Raw genomic sequence first — 19533 nt, 5'->3', positions numbered from 1 at the left:
GAGAGAACGGCACACCTGGTCTATCCCATTCCTTATTAATAATTTCTGTAAACCTTTTAGGTATTGGAAAAACATCAGTACACACCGGCACTGCATAGTATTTATCCAGTCTACACAATTTATCTGGCACTGCAATTGTATCACAGTCAATTAGAGCAGCTAAAACCTCCCTGAGCAACACGCGGAGGTGTTCAAGCTTAAATTTAAATGTAGAAATATCAGAATGAGGTATCTTTCCTGAGTCAGAAACATCACCCACAGACTGAAGCTCTCCTTCCTCAGCTTCTGCATATTGTGAGGCAGTATCAGACATGGTTCTTAAAGCGTCAGTATGCTCTGCATTTCATCTAACCCCAGAGCTATCTCGCTTACCTCTAAATTCAGGTAGTCTGGCTAATACCGCTGACAGTGTATTATCCATGACTGCCGCCATGTCTTGTAAAGTAATCGCTATGGGCGTCCTAGATGTACTTGGCGCCATTTGATCGTGAGTCCCTTGAGCGGGAGTCAAAGGATCTGACACGTGGGGATAGTTAGTCGGCATAACTTCCCCCTCGTCAGATTCCTCTGGCGATAAATTTTTTAAAGACAGAATATGATCTTTATTGCTTAAAGTGAAATCAGTACATTTGGTACACATTCTAAGAGGGGGTTCCACCATGGCTTTTAAACATAATGAACAAGGAGTTTCCTCTATGTCAGACATGTTTGTACAGACTAGCAATGAGACTAGCAAGCTTGGAAAACACTTTAAATCAAGTTAACAAGCAAATATAAAAAACGGTACTGTGCCTTTAAGAGAAACAAATTTTGTCAAAATTTGAAAAACAGTGAAAAAAGGCAGTAAATCAAACGAAATTTTTAAATTGTATGTAATAAGCTAACAGAGCATTGCACCCACTTGCAAATGGATGATTAACCTTTTAGTTAAAAAAAACGGATCAAAAATACGATAGACGTTTTTTAACAGTCACAACAAACTGCCACAGCTCTGCTGTGGCCCTACCTTCCCCAATAAACGCCTTTGAGCCCTTTAGAGATGTCCTATAGCATTCAGGGGACTTCTGAGGGAAGCTGGATGACTCAGTCTGTAATTTTAACTGCGCAAAAAAGCGCTAAAATAGGCCCCTCCCACTCATACTACAACAGTGGAAAGCCTCAAGAAACTGTTTCTAGACAAAATTTAAGCCAGCCATGTGGAAAAAACTAGGCCCCAATAAAGTTTTATCACCAAAGCATATATAAAAACGATTAAACATGCCAGCAAACGTTTTATATTGCAATTTTATAAGGGTATTACCCCTGAGAGTAAGCATGATACCAGTCGCTATTAAATCACTGTATTCAGGCTTAACTTACATTAATCCGGTATCAACAGCATTTTCTAGCATTTCCATTTCTAGAAAAAATTGTAACTGCACATACCTCATAGCAGAGTAAACTGCACGCCATTCTCCCGCTGAACTTACCTCTCTCCTCAGACATATGTGAGAAACGCAATGGATCTTAGTTACAACCTGCTAAGATCATAGAAATCTCAGGCAGATTCTTCTTCTATTTACTGCCTCAGATAAAATAGTACAACTCTGGTACTATTTAAAATAACAAAACTTTTGATTGAAGATAAAAAACTAACTATATTTAACCACTCTCTCTTACTACCTCCATGCTTGTTGAGAGTTGCAAGAGAATGACTGGGTATGGCAGTTAGGGGAGGAGCTATATAACAGCCCTGCTGTGGGTGTCCTCTTGCAACTTCCTGTTGGGAATGAGAATATCCCACAAGTAATGGATGATCCGTGGACTGGATACACCTTACAAGAGAAAACAATTTATGTAAGAACTTACCTATAGATTCATTTCTTTCATATTGGCAAGAGTCCATGAGCTAGTGACATATGGGATATACAATCGTACCAGGAGGGGCAAAGTTTCCCAAACCTCAAAATTCCTATAAATACACCCCTCACCACACCCACAATTCAGTTTAACGAATAGCCAAGCAGTGGGGTGATAAAGAAAGGAGTAGAAAGCATCAACAAAGGAAATTTGGAAATAATTGTGCTTTATACAAAAAATCATAACCACCATAAAAAGGGTGGGCCTCATGGACTCTTGCCAATATGAAAGAAATGAATTTATCAGGTAAGTTCTTACATAAATTATGTTTTCTTTCATGTAATTGGCAAGAGTCCATGAGCTAGTGACATATGGGATATCAATACCCAAGATGTGGAGTCTTCCACTCAAGAGTCACTGGAGAGGGAGGGAATAAAATAAAAACAGTCATATTCCGCTGAAAAAAAAATCCACAACTCAAAAAATAAGTTATTTTCACTTTTGAAAGAAAAAAACTTAAATCAAAAGCAGAAGAATCAAACTGAAACAGCTGCCTGAAGAACTTTTCTACCAAAAACTGCTTCCGAAGAAGCAAATACATCAAAATGGTAGAATTTAGTAAATGTATGCAAAGAGGACCAAGTTGCTGCTTTGCAAATCTGATCAACTGAAGCTTCATTCTTAAAAGCCCACGAAGTGGAGACTGATCGAGTAGAATGAGCTGTAATTCTCTGAGGCGGGGTTTGACTCGACTCCAAATAAGCTTGATGAATCAAAAGTTTCAACCAAGAAGCCAAGGAAATAGCAGAAGCTTTCTGACCTTTCCTAGGACCAGAAAATAAAACAAATAAACTGGAAGTCTTCCTGAAATTTTTAGTAGCTTCCACATAATATTTCGAAGCTCTTACCACATCCAAAGAATGTAAGGATCTCTCCAAAGAATTCTTAGGATTAGGACACAAGGAAGGAACAACAATATCTCTATTAATGTTGTTAGAATTCACAACCTTAGGTAAAAATTGAAAAGACGTCAGCAAAACTACCTTATCCTGATGAAAAATCAGAAAAGGAGACTCACAAGAAAGAGCAGATAGCTCAGAAACTCTTCTAGCAGAAGAAATAGCCAAAAGGAACAACACTTTCCAATTAAGTAGTTTAATGTCCAAAGAATGCATAGGCTCAAATCCTGTAAAGCCTTCAGAACCAAATTAAGACTCCAAGGAGGAGAAATTGATTTAATGACAGGCTTAATATGAACTAAAGCCTGTACAAAACAGTGAATATCAGGAAGAATAGCAATCTTTCTGTGAAATAAAACAGAAAGAGCGTAGATTTGTCTTTTTAAGGAACTTGCAGACAAACCATTATCCAAACCATCCTGAAGAAACTGTAAAATTCTAGGAATTCTAAAAGAATGCCAGGAGAATTTATGAGAAGAACACCATGAAATGTAAGTCTTCCAAACTCTATAATAAATATTTCTAGAAACAGATTTACGAGCTTGTAACATAGTATTAATCACTGAGTCAGAGAAACCTCTATGACTTAGAACTAAGCGTTCAATTTCCATACCTTCAAATTTAATGATTTGAGATCCTGATGGAAAAACGGACCTTGAGATAGTAGGTCCGGCGGTAACGGAAGTGGCCAAGGCTGGCAACTGGACATCCGAACCAGATCCACATACCAAAACCTGTGTGGCCATGCTGGAGCCACCAGCAACACAAAAGACTGTTCCATGATGATTTTGGAGATCACTCTTGGAAGGAGAACTAGAGGCGGAAAGATGTAAGCAGGATGATAACACCAAAGAAGTGTCAGCACATCCACTGCTTCCGCCTGAACATCCCTGGACCTGGACAGGTATCTGGGAAGTTTCTTGTTTAGATGAGAGGCCATGAGATCTATCTCTGGAAGCCCCCACATCTGAACAATCTGAGAAAACACATCTGGATGGAGAGACCACTCCCCTGGATGTAAAGTCTGGCGGCTGAGATAATCCGCCTCCCAATTGTCTACGCCTGGGATATGCACCGCAGAGATTAGACAGGAGATGGATTCCGCCCAGGCAAGTATCCGAGATACTTCTTCCATAGCTTGGGGACTGAGTCCCACCCTGATGATTGACATAAGCCACAGTTGTGATATTGTCTGTCTGAAAACAAATGAACGGTTCTCTCTTTAGTAGAGGCCAGAACTGAAGAGCCCTGAGAATTGCACGGAGTTCTAAAATATTTATTGGTAATCTCGCCTCTTGAGATTTCCAAACCCCTTGTGCTGACAGAGATCCTCAAACAGCACAAAAGAAGCCCCTTGAACCAAACAATGGTGATCTATCCACTATGTCAGAGAGTGTCGTACATTGGGATTCAAGGATATTAATTGTGATATCTTTGTATAATCCCTGCACCATTGATTCAGCATACAAAGCTGTAGAGGTCTCATTTGAAAACGAGCAAAGGGGATTGCGTCCGATGCTGCAGTCATGAGACCTAAAACTTCCATGCACATAGCCACTGAAGGGAATGACTGAGACTGAAGGTGCCGGCAGGCTGCAACCAATTTTAAACGTCTCTTGTCTGTTAGAGACAGTGTCATGGACACTGAATCTATCTGGAAGCCTAAAAAGGTGACCCATGTCTGAGGAATCAAGAAACTTTTTGGTAAAATGATCCTCCAACCATGTTTCCGAATAAACAACACTAGTTGATTCGTGTGAGATTCTGCAGTATGTAAAGACTGAGCTAGTACCAAGATATCGTCCAAATAAGGAAACACCACAATACCCTGTTCTCTGATTACAGATAGTAGGGCACCCAGAACCTTTGAAAAGATTCTTGGAGCTGTTGCTAGGCCAAATGGAAGAGCAACAAATTGGTAGTGCTTGTCTAGAAAAGAGAATCTCAGAAACTGAAAGTGTTCTGGATGAATCGGAATATGAAGGTATGCATCCTGCAAGTCTATTGTGGACATATAATGTCCTTGCTGAACAAAAGGCAGAATAGTCCTTATAGTCACCATCTTGAAAGTTGGTACTCTTACATAACGATTCAAAATTTTCAGATCCAGAACTGGTCTGAACAAATTTTCTTTCTTTGGTACAATGAATAGGTTTGAATAAAACCCCAAACCTTGTTCCTGAAGAGGAACTGGCATGATTACCCCTGAAGACTCCAGGTCTGAAACACACTTCAGAAAAGCCTGAGCTTTTACTGGATTTACAGGGATGCGTGAGAGAAAAAATCTTCTCACAGGAGGTCTTACTTTGAATCCTATTCGATACCCTTGAGAGACAATGCTCGGAATCCAATGATTTTGGACAGATTTTATCCAACAATCCTTGAAAAACCTTAATCTGCCCCCTACCAGCTGAGCTGGAATGAGGGCCGCACCTTCATGCGGACTTAGGGGCAGACTTTGGTTTCCTAAATGGCTTGGATTTATTCCAATTTGAGGAAGGCTTCCAACTGGAAGCAGATTCCTTGGGAGGAGGATTGAGTTTTTGTTCCTTATTCTGACGAAAGGAACGAAAACGGTGAGAAGCCTTAGATTTACCCTTAGGTTTTTTATCCTGAGGCAAAAAAACTCCTTTTCCTCCAGTGATAGTTGAAATAATAGAATTCAACTGAGAACCAAATAAATTATTACCTTGGAAAGAAAGAGATAGTAATCTAGATTTAGATGTCATATCAGCATTCCAAGATTTAAACCACAAAGCTCTTCTAGTTAATACAGCTAAAGACATGGATCTAACATCAATTTTGATAATATCAAAAATTGCATCACAAATAAAATGATTAGCATGTTGCAGTAAGCGAACAATGCTAGATATGTCAAAATCCAATTCATGTTGCGCTATATTTTCCAACCAGAAAGTTGATGCAGCCGCAACATCACCCAAAGAAATAGCAGGTCTGAGAAGATGACCTGAATATAAATAGGCCTTCCTTAGATAAGATTCAAGTTTCCTATCTAAAGGATCCCTAAAGGAAGTGCTATCTTCCATAGGAATAGTGGTACGTTTAGCAAGAGTAGAAATAGCCCCATCAACTTTGGGGACCTTTTCCCAAAACTCTATAGATTTTGCTGGTAAAGGATACAATCTCTTAAACCTTGAAGAAGGAATAAAGGAAGTACCTGGCTTATTCCATTCCCTAGAAATCATATCAGAAATAGCCTCAGGAATGGGAAAAACACCTGGGGAAACCACAGGAGGTTTAAAAACAGAATTTAAACGTTTATTAGACTGAACGTCAATAGGACTGGTTACCTCAATATCCAAAGTAATTAACACTTATTTTAATAAAGAACGCATATACTCTATTTTAAATAAATAAGTAGTAGATTTGTCAGTGTCAATATCTGAGGAAGGATCTTCTGTTTCAGATAGATCCTCAGCAGAAGAGGATGAATTATTATGTTGTTGGTCATTTGAAATTTCATCAGCTAAATGAGAAGTTTTAAAAGACCTTTTATGTTTATTAGAAGGTGGAAATGCAGACAAAGCCTTCAGAATAGAATCAGAAACAAATTCTTTAAAATTTACAGGTATATCATGCACATTAGAAGTTGAAGGAACTGCAACTGGCAATGTACTATTACTGATAGAAACACTATCTGCATGTAAAAGTTTATCATGACAACTATTACAAATGACATTCGGTGGAATAATTTCTACAATTTTACAACAAATGCACTTAGCTTTGGTAGACCCGATGTCAGGCAGCAATGTTCCAGCAGAAACTTCAGAGGCAGGATCAGATTGTGACATCTTGCTCAATGTAAGAGAAAAAACAACATATAAAGCAAAATTATCTATTTCCTTAAATGACAGTTTCAGGAATGGGAAAAAATGCAAAAGCAAAGGTCTCTTGATAGAAAAGAAAGCAGGAGGCAAACAACAATGGGGTATTGAAATAATGAAGAAAAATGGGCGCCAAGTATGATGCACAACGTAACGTAAACTTTTTTGGCGCCAAAAACGACCGGAAATGACACACTTGCGTCACTAATGACGCCGCCGTGTGAAAGATCTCGACGTCACGTATGACGCTGGAAATGACAAAGTTGCGTCAAAAACGTAATTTCCTGCGCCAAAAATGACGCAATAAAGTCTAACATTTGACGCACCCGCGGGCCTAATACCCGCAAATGCAAAAGTAGTCAAACTGAAAAAGACTAAACCCCAGGTAAGAAACAAATTTCTTAAAGTGTTTATATTCCCAAATATGAAACTGACAGTCTGCAGAAGGAAATACATGAACCTGACTCATGGCAAATATAAGTACAATACATATATTTAGAACTTTATATAATTTGCATAAAGTGCCAAACCATAGCTGAGAGTGTCTTAAGTAAATGAAAACATACTTACCAAAAGACACCCATCCACATATAGCAGATAGCCAAACCAGTACTAAAACAGTTCTTAGTAGAGGTAATGGTAAATTTGAGAGTATATCGTCGATCTGAAAAGGGAGGTAGGAGATGAATCTCTACGACTGATAACAGAGAACCCATGAAAAAGACCCCCGTTAGAGAAATAATCGTATTCAATAGGTGATACTCCCTTCACGTCCCTCTGACATTCGCTGTACTCTGAGAGGAACCGGGCTTCAACAATGCTGAGAAGCGCATATCAACGTAGAAATCTTAGCACAAACTTACTTCACCACCTCCATAGGAGGCAAAGTTTGTAAAACTGAATTGTGGGTGTGGTGAGGGGTGTATTTATAGGCATTTTGAGGTTTGGGAAACTTTGCCCCTCCTGGTAGGATTGTATATCCCATATGTCACTAGCTCATGGACTCTTGCCAATTACATGAAAGAAATGTGTACTGCGCCTATTAAAAACGCTACACAATTAAATATAATAATTCAATTGGCCCAAAAATTATTGCAACCTATAAGTAAAAGGTGAATTTACCCTCTAAGAGACATTTTAATCAAAAAATATATCTTAACAGAAAAAATGACCCCTGCACCTTGCCACAGCTCTCCTGTGGCGCCTACCTGCCCCCAGGGTACTGCAAAATGACTAAACAACGATCTGGTGAACAGAAAACCACTCTAGGCCCCACCGGAGCTAATGCCTGCTGCCTTCTCAGTCAGAGTAAACTGCGCATCTGAGCGCACAAAACAGGCCCCGCCCAACATGGACGTCGTCTTAACACTCTGTCTAACCGCATGGAAAGCGGTTTGAAAAATAAAGCCATGTGGTCCCCTAAAATCTTTAACAAGGAACTGCAACCCTACTGACTTGTTTTATTAAAATATATAATGTCAAGCTGCCTCTCCCAGTGTCCAGCCCCAATACAGTGTCAAAGCAATATGTATAAAACACAGGATTTGTCAGTAACACCATCAGCGATACAGGGCTACTGCTTACCCCTTCCCTTGCAGGGAAAAATGTCAGGCAGTTCTGATATAACAAGTCTCCTCATAAATAAAAGACTGAACATACCTCAATGCTGCTTATAGCATGAAACCGTTCTCCACACTGAAGATTTCTCTTGCACTACCTTCAGAAGCTTTGTGGGAACCAAAATGGATCTTAGTTACAGCTGCTAAGATCATCAACCTCAGGACAGAAATCTTCTCCATATCTCCCCGAGGAAAATAGTACTCACCGGTACCATATAAAATAAAAAACTTCTTGATTGAAGAATCTAAAACTAACACCTCACTTTACCTCTTCCTATTACTAACACAGGCAAAGAGAATGACTGGGTTGGGAGGGAAGGGAGGAGCTACATATACAGCTCTGCTGTGGTGCTCTTTGCCACTTCCTGTTAGCAGGAGGTTAATATCCCACAAGTAAGGATGAAATCTATGGACTCGTCATATCTTTTTAAAAGAAAGAGGGATTATACTACAGTAACAGAGGCAGAGTACTAATGGGGTGGGAGGAAAAGGGATAATACTACAGTAACAGTAGCAGAGTAGTAATGTGAGCAAGAGAGGAAGAGGGAATATACAGCAATAACAGTAGCCGAGTATTAAATGTGAGCAAGAGAGGAAGAGGGATACTACTACAGTAACAGTAGCCGAGTATTAAATGTGAGCAAGAGAGGAAGAGGGATACTACTACAGTAACAGTAGCAGAGTATTAATGTGAGCAAGAGAAGGAGAGGGATAATACAACAGTAACAGTAGCAGAGTATTAATGTGAGCAAGAGAGGAAGAGGGAGTATACTGCAGTCACAGAGGAAGAGTATTAACGGGGCAAGAGCAGAAGAGGGATAATACTACAGTAACAGTAGCTGAGTATTAATGAGAGGAAGAGGGAGTATACTGCAGTAACAGAGGCAGAGTATTAATGGGGCTAGAGAGGAATAGGGATAATACTGCAATACCAGTAGCAGAGTATTAATGTGAGCAAGAGAGATTATACTACAGTAACAGAGGCAGAGTACTAATGGGGTGGGAGGAAGAGGGATAATACTGCAGTGACAGGGCAGAGTATTAATGGGACAAGAGAGGAATAGAGATAACACTGCAGTGACAAAGGCAGAGTATTAATGGGGGGGCAAGAGAGATAATACTGCAGTGACAGAGGCAGAGTATTAGTGTGAGCAAGAGAGGAAGAGGGATAGTACTGCAGTAACAGAGGCAGAGTATTAATGGGGCAAGAGAGAAAGCGGGATAATACTACAGTGACAAAGGCAGATTATTAAAGGGCCACTGTAAGTAAATATTTTCTATGCCTGTTACTAACTAACTACCCCAAATACGCTTTTTATCAATAGCATTTCATTAACATATCTCTACCGTATATCAGAAATCTTGTCTGCAAATTTAATTGTTTTCCAAACCCACTCCGTGGGTATCCTTTGCTCTGTACCAATCCGTTTACAATACCTAGGTTTCAAAATGGCGCTTTAAACACAAAGTTATTGGTTTAAGTATTTTGAACATGCAGTGCTGAAAATAGTGGGCAGGATAACGTGACATCATCGGCGAATAAAAGATATAACTTTTAGAACGTTATGAAATATAGGCCAGTAGGTTTTAATTAATGTTTATTAACTTTAATATGTTAGTTGTTTAGCTTAAAAATTATAACAAAGTAATCCTTTAATGTGAGCAAGAGAGGAATTGGGATAATACTGCAGTAACAGAGGCAAAGTATTAATTGGTTAAGAGAGGAATAGGGGTAATACTGCAGTGACAGAGGCAGAGTATTAATGGGGCTAGAGAGGAATAGGGATAATACTGCAATACCAGTAGCAGAGTATTAATGTGAGGAAGAGAGATTATACTACAGTAACAGAGGCAGAGTACTAATGGGGTGGGAGGAAGAGAGATAATACTGCAGAGGAAGAGTATTAATGGGGCAAGAGAGATAATACTGCAGAGGCAGAGTATTAATGGGGCAAGAGAGATAATACTGCAGTGACAGAGGCAGAGTATTAATGGGGAAGAGAGATAATACTGCAGTGACAAAGGCAGAGTATTAATGGGGCAAGAGAGATAATACTGCAGTGACAAAGGCAGATTATTAACGGGGCAAGGGAGATAATACGGCAGTGACAAAGGCAGATTATTAACGGGGCAAGGGAGATACTACTGCAGTGACAGAGGCAGAGTATTAATGGGGAAGAGAGATAATACTGCAGTGACAGAGGCAGAGTATTAATGGGGAAGAGAGATAATACTGCAGTGACAAAGGCAGAGTATTAATGGGGAAGAGAGATAATACTGCAGTGACAAAGGCAGAGTATTAATGGGGCAAGAGAGATAATACTGCAGTGACAGAGGCAGAGTATTAGTGTGAGCAAGTAACACAGTAACAGAAAGATAATACAAGAAAGTAACATTACAAGACACTCAGGAGAACAAATAGAGGCTGGCACAACAGGTAACAGAGGAAGGGAAGGGGTGGGTATAACGGCAGCTGTACTCACCTTGACGGCCATAAGAAACTTATTCCAGTCATCTTTATTAGCTGCTTTGCCCGGCTGCTTGAATTCTATTTTGTTGCGCAGCACCGGGTACCCTAGGAATGAAGCAAGAGAACCATGTTACTGTTTGCTATAGTCTGGGGCCACAGGAGCTCTCTCTGTTCCTCCCTGAGTATTACTGTCTGCTATAGTCTGTAGGGCCCACATGAGCTCTCTCTGTTCCTCCCTGAGTATTACTGTCTGCTATAGTCTGTAGGGGCCACAGGAGCTCCCTCTGTTCCTCCCTGAGTATTACTGTCTGCTATAGTCTGTAGGGGCCACAGGAGCTCTCTCTGTTCCTCCCTGAGTATTACTGTATGCTATAGTCTGTAGGGGCCACATGAGCTCTCTCTGTTCCTCCCTGAGTATAACTGTCTGCTATAGCCTGTAGGGGCCACAGGAGCTCTCTCTGTTCCTCCCTGAGTATTACTGTCTGCTATAGTCTGTAGGGGCCACAGGAGCTCTCTCTGTTCCTCCCTGAATATAACTGTCTGCTATAGTCTGCAGGGGCCACAGGAGCTCCCTCTGTTCCTCCCTGAGTATTACTGTCTGCTATAGTCTGTAGGGGCCAGAGGAGCTCTCTCTGTTCCTCCCTGAGTATTAATGTCTGCTATAGTCTGTAGGGGCCACAGGAGCTCTCTGTGTTCCTCCCTGAGTATTACTGTCTGCTATAGTCTGTAGGGGCCACAGGAGCTCTCTGTGTTCCTCCCTGAGTATTACCGTCTGCTATAGCCTGTAGGGGCCACAGGAGCTCTCTCTGTTCCTCCCTGAGTATTACTGTCTGCTATAGTCTGTAGGGGCCACAGGAGCTCCCTCTGTTCCTCCCTGAGTATTACTGTCTGCTATAGTCTGTAGGGGCCACAGGAGCTCTCTCTGTTCCTCCCTGAGAATTACTGTCTGCTATAGTCTGTAGGGGCCACAGGAGCTCTCTCTATTCCTCCCTGAGTATTACTGTCTGCTATAGTCTGTAGGGGCCACAGGAGCTACCTCTGGAAAAGATAGAGGAAGTTGGCAAAACAGACAGAAACAGCTTGCTGAAGTACAAGACAAGACCGACAATAGGAGAAGAAGACAGTAGAATAAACGTACCGATGATAACAGAATATAGTTCTAATAGACATATACTTGAAAGAATCATCAGGAAACACTGGGTCATCCTAAAAGAAGACGATGTGATTGGTGAAAAACTGATAGCTCAACCGAGATTTATCTATAGAAAGACCGATAACCTAAAAGGTATATTGGCCCCAACTGTCCTGAAGAACAGAAAAAAGGCTACCACAAACTATCAGGGAAAAGCGATAAAAGGCTTCTTCCCGTGCCCGAGCTGTAAGGCATGTAGAAGTGGAGTCAAAACGAACAAATTCTTTGGACATGACAAGAGGGATGAACATAAGATACAAGACCTCATCAGGTGTCACGATAAGGGAGTCATCTACGTAATATTCTGCCCATGTGGCCTACAATATGTAGGACAAACTTCAAGAACATTAAAGGACAGAAAAGGAGAGCATATATTATGCATTGAAAAATTGGATAAAGATACGCCATTGTACAGACACTTCTCCATAACCCATAGAGGCAATATAAAAGACTTTAAGTTTTTCGGGATCCAAAAGATAGAGAAGAACTGGCGAGGAGGAAACCACGAGAAGAAATTGCTATTCAATGAATCTAAATGGATCTTTACATTGGATTGCCTCTTCCCCAAGGGACTAAATCACAAAGAGGATCTGTCACACTTGCTGTCCTTACGAAAAGACTAGACAGTAATTGTTACTTCTTATAGATGGTGTATAAAACAAATATACCACTGAATATCCTTATCAAACAAAAGCATACCAATAAAAGCATGTGTTTTCACACTAGCTGGATTGCACGCTCTAGATTGATAGATTAGTAGACAGAATCCGCAATATACACCAGTAGGTCCCTAGATATTCATTAATAGATTGAATAAACTGAGAAACAATAAGAACCAAAAGAATAGGAATCCTTTTTTCCATTGAGGATAATATGTAATTCTCCAAACTCCCACTTTAAGCACCTAAAACATAAGACACACTGTAGAGGTCTTCTCCGAGTACATCAGCAAAATTCACCCCCTCCCCCATGTACAATTAACTTAAATTAAGATGTCCCAATTATTGCAGAAAAGTGACTCTAACTATCAGCACTTATATATGCCATCTTCAATAGGTATAACGACCTCTTTAAGCAAATGGGAGATTCTTACTCCTATACGCTTCCTAAAAGCCTCTTTGTTACTTATAAACCCCACCCTTATCTCATGTACCTGTTTACACTAATGGAACGAATTTCAAGAATATTCTGTATTTTAAACGTGTGACCTATTCACACAAATTCCTACATTTGTGACAGATATTTTGGAGAATTTTTTTAAGAATTTTTTACTATTTTTAATAATTTTAAATAATTTTAAAGATATAGGTATCTATGCATTCTGTATCGTCTGTTTAAAATTCACACCTATAAGCTAAGGTTGTTTTATATATGTTTTATATAAGCGTTTTACAAAGGTTTTACATATACGTTAAACACTGGCCCATACATACAAAATTAGGACATTGTTGGACCCCTAATCCACCGCATAGTCATGCAGGCTAAATAGAAAACGTTGCAGGTAAAACTGAAGTTACAAATGAGATAAACATCCGGCAATAGCACAACCGGATAAGAGTAAATCCAGACTTCCGGTAGAAGCGAAACCGGAAGTAGCGAAAGCGAAACCGGATGTTAGGCTACAGGCAAAGAAACCGGAAGAGATAACGAGTGAAACGCTCCGTAAGTGGGGCAACCAAGAAAAAAGAAATATTGTCTGATATACACCATATTAGAGAAATAAGAGACGCCATAAAATAGTAAGGTACACGAAAAGAATCTGATACAAAATACTTTAAGAACACAAAAGTTACATTAAACAAAAAAGAAAACCACTGTTTCCCATGTAACACTGGGATAAACAGGAAAGGGCAGACCCCGTTTTTTGGCGCCAAAGTAGAACCAATCACCTATAGTATTAGGATATAAAGCTCCCAGAGACATACAGACCAGTATTGTCTTGAGAAAGGCCTAGGAGGGCCAAAACCCGTCGACATACTGGTGAGCACATTTCTGATTCCATTATACCGCATTTAGATGTTATTACACTATTGTACTTTATTTTACCCACAGATTTAGGAGGAGGATTTTGGACCTATCCGCCACATCATTGTATTTTTTCCTTTTGCATTTTTTTCACTTTTTTTCTAATTATATCTCACGTTCACCACAGTCATTGGAGTTATTTTTGGAAGTTTTTGGGAAGAGTTTTCATTTGGAGTTAATCATCTAGGATTTTTTACACACACTAACTTATTATTTTTTGTGGAACACTATTTTTTTGAACACTGTGATTTTTCAAAGAGACATTTTTTAGAGATCATCTGAGATACATTTTTTTCATCACTATTTCTTTATATAACATACCGGATCTATCCGGTCACCTTACTGGTACTACAATTGCATTTATCCCAAACTATTGTATTGTATGTATATTGAATTTGTACCACTGACACTTTTATATTGCATTTGTACCATTTATATTATATCACGCTAATCTCTGGTTATTATACTCCAGATTGCTGTATGTAAATATTTGCGCTCAAATTGTATTTTAAAGATCACATAATATTATGATCTTAGACTGTTATTGGAGCTAACGTAACACTTGTTCCGACAGTAAGGCATTTTTAGCTAAACAGATATAGATAACACTATATCCTTTAATTTCTATCTCATGGAGATTTTAGGAAGATCTTAAGAAGTTTTTTAATCTGTATGTATTATACTGTATATTTTATTTGACTGTAATAAATATATTGCATTTTTTAAACATCCATACTCTCACAGTCCTTTTAAGCTTCAGAGAGCTCACTATATCACAGAATTATAGTCACTTCTCGAGTCCACTAGGGGACTATTGCTAGTGAGCTTAAGGCTGTAAAATACTAGCGCTTGGTCTACTATACATATGTCTGCTATAGTCTGTAGGGGCCACATGAGCTCCCTTTGTTCCTCCCTGAGTATTACTGTCTGCTATAGTCTGTAGGGGCCACAGGAGCTCTCTCTGTTCCTCCGTGAGTATTACTGTCTGCTATAGTCTGTAGGGGCCATATGAGCTCCCTTTGTTCCTCCCTGAGTATTACTGTCTGCTATAGTCTGTAGGGGCCACATGAGCTCCCTCTGTTCCTCCCTGAGTATTACTGTCTGCTATAGTCTGTAGGGGCCACAGGAGCTCCCTCTGTTCCTCCCTGAGTATTACTGTCTGCTATAGTCTGTAGGGGCCACAGGAGCTCTCTCTGTTCCTCCCTGAGTATTATTGTCTGCTATAATCTGTAGGGGCCACAGGAGCTCTCTCTGTTCCTCCCTGAGTATTACTGTCTGCTATAGTCTGTAGGGGCCACAGGAGCTCCCTCTGTTCCTCCCTGAGTATTACTGTCTGCTATAGTCTGTAGGGGCCACATGAGCTCTCTCTGTTCCTCCCTGAGTATTACTGTCTGCTATAGTCTGTAGGGGCCACATGAGCTCCCTCTGTTACTCCCTGAGTATTACTGTCTGCTATAGTCTGTAGGGGCCACAGGAGCTCCCTCTGTTCCTCCCTGAGTATTACTGTCTGCTATAGTCTGTAGGGCCCACATGAGCTCTCTCTGTTCCTCCCTGAGTATTATTGTCTGTTATAGTCTGTAGGGGCCACATGAGCTCCCTCTGTTCCTCCCTGAGTATTACTGTCTGCTATAGTCTGTAGGGGCCACAGGAGCTCCCTCTGTTCCTCCCTGAGTATTACTGTCTGCTATAGTCTGTAGGGCCCACATGAGCTCTCTCTGTTCCTCCCTGAGTATTACTGTCTGCTATAGTCTGTAGGGCCCACATGAGCTCTCTCTGTTCCTCCCTGAGTATTACTGTCTGCTATAGTCTGTAGGGGCCACAGGAGCTCCCTCTGTTCCTCCCTGAGTATTACTGTCTGCTATAGTCTGTAGGGGCCACAGGAGCTCTCTCTGTTCCTCCCTGAGTATTACTGTCTGCTATAGCCTGTAGGGGCCACAGGAGCTCTCTCTGTTCCTCCCTGAGTATTACTGTCTGCTATAGTCTGTAGGGGCCACAGGAGCTCTCTCTGTTCCTCCCTGAATATAACTGTCTGCTATAGTCTGCAGGGGCCACAGGAGCTCCCTCTGTTCCTCCCTGAGTATTACTGTCTGCTATAGTCTGTAGGGGCCAGAGGAGCTCTCTCTGTTCCTCCCTGAGTATTAATGTCTGCTATAGTCTGTAGGGGCCACAGGAGCTCTCTGTGTTCCTCCCTGAGTATTACTGTCTGCTATAGTCTGTAGGGGCCACAGGAGCTCTCTGTGTTCCTCCCTGAGTATTACCGTCTGCTATAGCCTGTAGGGGCCACAGGAGCTCTCTCTGTTCCTCCCTGAGTATTACTGCCTGCTATAGTCTGTAGGGGCCACAGGAGCTCTCTCTGTTCCTCCTTGAGTATTACTGTCTGCTATAGTTTGTAGGGGCCACAAGAGCTCTCTCTGTTCCTCCCTGAGTATTACCGTCTGCTATAGTCTGTAGGGGCCATAGGAGCTACCTCTGTTCCTCCCTGAGTATTACTGTCTGCTATAGTCTGTAGGGGCCACAGGAGCTACCTCTGTTCCTCCCTGAGTATTACTGTCTGCTATAGTCTGTAGGGGCCACAGGAGCTCCCTCTGTTCCTCCCCGAGTATTACTCTCTGCTATAGTCTGTAGGGGCCACAGGAGCTCTCTCTGTTCCTCCCTGAGTATTACTGTCTGCTATAGTCTGTAGGGGCCACATGAGCTCCCTCTGTTCCTCCCTGAGTATTACTGTCTGCTATAGTCTGTAGGGGCCACAGGAGCTCCCTCTGTTCCTCCCTGAGTATTACTGTCTGCTATAGTCTGTAGGGGCCACAGGAGCTCCCTCTGTTCCTCCGTGAGTATTACTGTCTGCTATAGTCTGTAGGGGCCACAGGAGCTCTCTCTGTTCCTCCCTGAGTATTACTGTCTGCTATAGTCTGCAGGGGCCACAGGAGCTCCCTCTGTTCCTCCCTGAGTATTACTCTCTTCTTTAGTCTGTAGGGGCCACAGGAGCTCTCTCTGTTCCTCCCTGAGTATTACTGTCTGCTATAGTCTGTAGGGGCCACAGGATCTCCCTCTGTTCCTCCCTGAGTATTACTGTCTGCTATAGTCTGTAGGGGCCACAGGAGCTCCCTCTGTTCTTCCCTGAGTATTACTGTCTGCTATAGTCTGTAGGGGCCACAGGAGCTCCCTCTGTTCCTCCCTGAGTATTACTGTCTGGTATAGTCTGTAGGGGCCAGAGGAGCTCTCTCTGTTCCTCCCTGAGTATTACTGTCTGCTATAGTCTGTAGGGGCCAGAGGAGCTCCCTCTGTTCTTCCCTGAGTATTACTGTCTGCTATAGTCTGCAGGGGCCACAGGAGCTCTCTCTGTTCCTCCCTGAGTATTACTGACTGCTATAGTCTGTAGGGGCCACAGGAGCTCCCTCTGTTCCTCCCTGAGTATTACTGTCTGCTATAGTCTGTAGGGGCTAGAGGAGCTCTCTCTGTTCCTCCCTGAGTATTACTGTCTGCTATAGTCTGTAGGGGCCACAGGAGCTCTCTCTGTTCCTCCCTGAGTATTATTGTCTGCTATAGTCTGTAGGGGCCACATGAGCTCTCTCTGTTCCTCCCTGAGTATTACTGTCTGCTATAGTCTGTAGGGGCCACATGAGCTCTCTCTGTTCCTCCCTGAGTATTACTGTCTGCTATAGTCTGTAGGGGCCAAATGAGCTCCCTCTGTTCCTCCCTGAGTATTACTGTCTGCTATAGTCTGTAGGGGCCACATGAGCTCCCTCTGTTCCTCCCTGAGTATTACTGTCTGCTATAGTCTGTAGGGGCCACATGAGCTCTCTCTGTTCCTCCCTGAGTATTACTGTCTGCTATAGTCAGTAGGGGCCACATGAGCTCCCTCTGTTCCTCCCTGAGTATTACTGTCTGCTATAGTCTGTAGGGGCCACATGAGCTCCCTTTGTTCCTCCCTGAGTATTACTGTCTGCTATAGCCTGTAGGGGCCACATGAGCTCCCTCTGTTCCTCCCTGAGTATTACTGTCTGCTATAGTCTGTAGGGGCCACAGGAGCTCTCTCTATTCCTCCCTGAGTATTACTGTCTGCTATAGTCTGTAGGGGCCACAGGAGCTACTTCTGTTCCTCCCTGAGTATTACTGTCTGCTATAGTCTGTAGGGGCCACAGGAGCTCCCTCTGTTCCTCCCTGAGTGTTACACTCTTCTTTAGTCTGTAGGGGCCACAGGAGCTCTCTCTGTTCCTCCCTGAGTATTACTGTCTGCTATAGTCTGTAGGGGCCACAGGAGCTCCCTCTGTTCCTCCCTGAGTATTACTGTCTGCTATAGTCTGTAGGGGCCACAGGATCTTCCTCTGTTCCTCCCTGGGTATTACTGTCTGCTATAGTCTGTAGGGGCCACAGGAGCTCTCTTTGTTCCTCCCTGAGTATTACTGTCTGCTATAGCCTGTAGGGGCCACAGGAGCTCCCTCTGTTCCTCCCTGAGTATTACTGTCTGCTATAGTCTGTAGGGGCCACATGAGCTCCCTCTGTTCCTCCCTGAGTATTACTGTCTGCTATAGTCAGTAGGGGCCACATGAGCTCCCTCTGTTCCTCCCTGAGTATTACTGTCTGCTATAGTCTGTAGGGGCCACATGAGCTCCCTTTGTTCCTCCCTGAGTATTACTGTCTGCTATAGTCTGTAGGGGCCACATGAGCTCCCTCTGTTCCTCCCCGAGTATTACTGTCTGCTATAGTCTGTAGGAGCCACATGAGCTCCCTCTGTTCCTCCCCGAGTATTACTGTCTGCTATAGTCTGTAGGGGCCACAGGAGCTCTCTCTATTCCTCCCTGAGTATTACTGTCTGCTATAGTCTGTAGGGGCCACAGGAGCTACTTCTGTTCCTCCCTGAGTATTACTGTCTGCTATAGTCTGTAGGGGCCACAGGAGCTCCCTCTGTTCCTCCCTGAGTGTTACACTCTTCTTTAGTCTGTAGGGGCCACTGGAGCTCTCTCTGTTCCTCCCTGAGTATTACTGTCTGCTATAGTCTGTAGGGGCCACAGGAGCTCCCTCTGTTCCTCCCTGAGTATTACTGTCTGCTATAGTCTGTAGGGGCCACAGGAGCTCCCTCTGTTCCTCCCTGAGTATTACTGTCTGCTATAGTCTGTAGGGGCCACAGGAGCTCCCTCTGTTCCTCCCTGGGTATTACTGTCTGCTATAGTCTGTAGGGGCCACAGGAGCTCTCTTTGTTCCTCCCTGAGTATTACTGTCTGCTATAGTCTGTAGGGGCCACAGGAGCTCTCTCTGTTCCTCCGTGAGTATTACTCTCTTCTTTAGTCTGTAGGGGCCACAGGAGCTCCCTCTGTTCCTCCCTGGGTATTACTGTCTGCTATAGTCTGTAGGGGCCACAGGAGCTCCCTCTGTTCCTCCCTGAGTATTACTGCCTGCTATAGTCTGTAGGGGCCACAGGAGCTCCCTCTGTTCCTCCCTGAGTATTACTGTCAGCTATAGTCTGTAGGGGCCACATGAGCTCCCCTCTGTTCATCCCTGAGTATTACTGTCTGCTATAGTCTGTAGGGGCCACATGAGCTCCCCTCTGTTCATCCCTGAGTATTACTGTCTGCTATAGTCTGTA

The 19533-nt window shown here is 42.5% G+C and overlaps 1 protein-coding gene across 1 annotated transcript in view; it reads right to left on the bottom strand.

Moving 5' to 3' along the window:
• Positions 1-19533, bottom strand: part of IFT172 (intraflagellar transport 172) — a gene marked incomplete in the record, with an annotated part of 949422 nt that overhangs the window by 78873 nt on the left and 851016 nt on the right. The window contains 1 exon segment of the mRNA XM_053710932.1: positions 10746-10837. Coding sequence (XP_053566907.1) covers positions 10746-10837 — 92 coding nt within the window.

This window comes from Bombina bombina, chromosome 4 (genome assembly GCF_027579735.1).
Source record: "Bombina bombina isolate aBomBom1 chromosome 4, aBomBom1.pri, whole genome shotgun sequence".
NCBI lineage: Eukaryota > Metazoa > Chordata > Amphibia > Anura > Bombinatoridae > Bombina > Bombina bombina.
The sequence above is the reverse complement of the archived record's forward strand: the minus strand, read 5'-3'. Positions and strand labels throughout refer to the sequence as shown.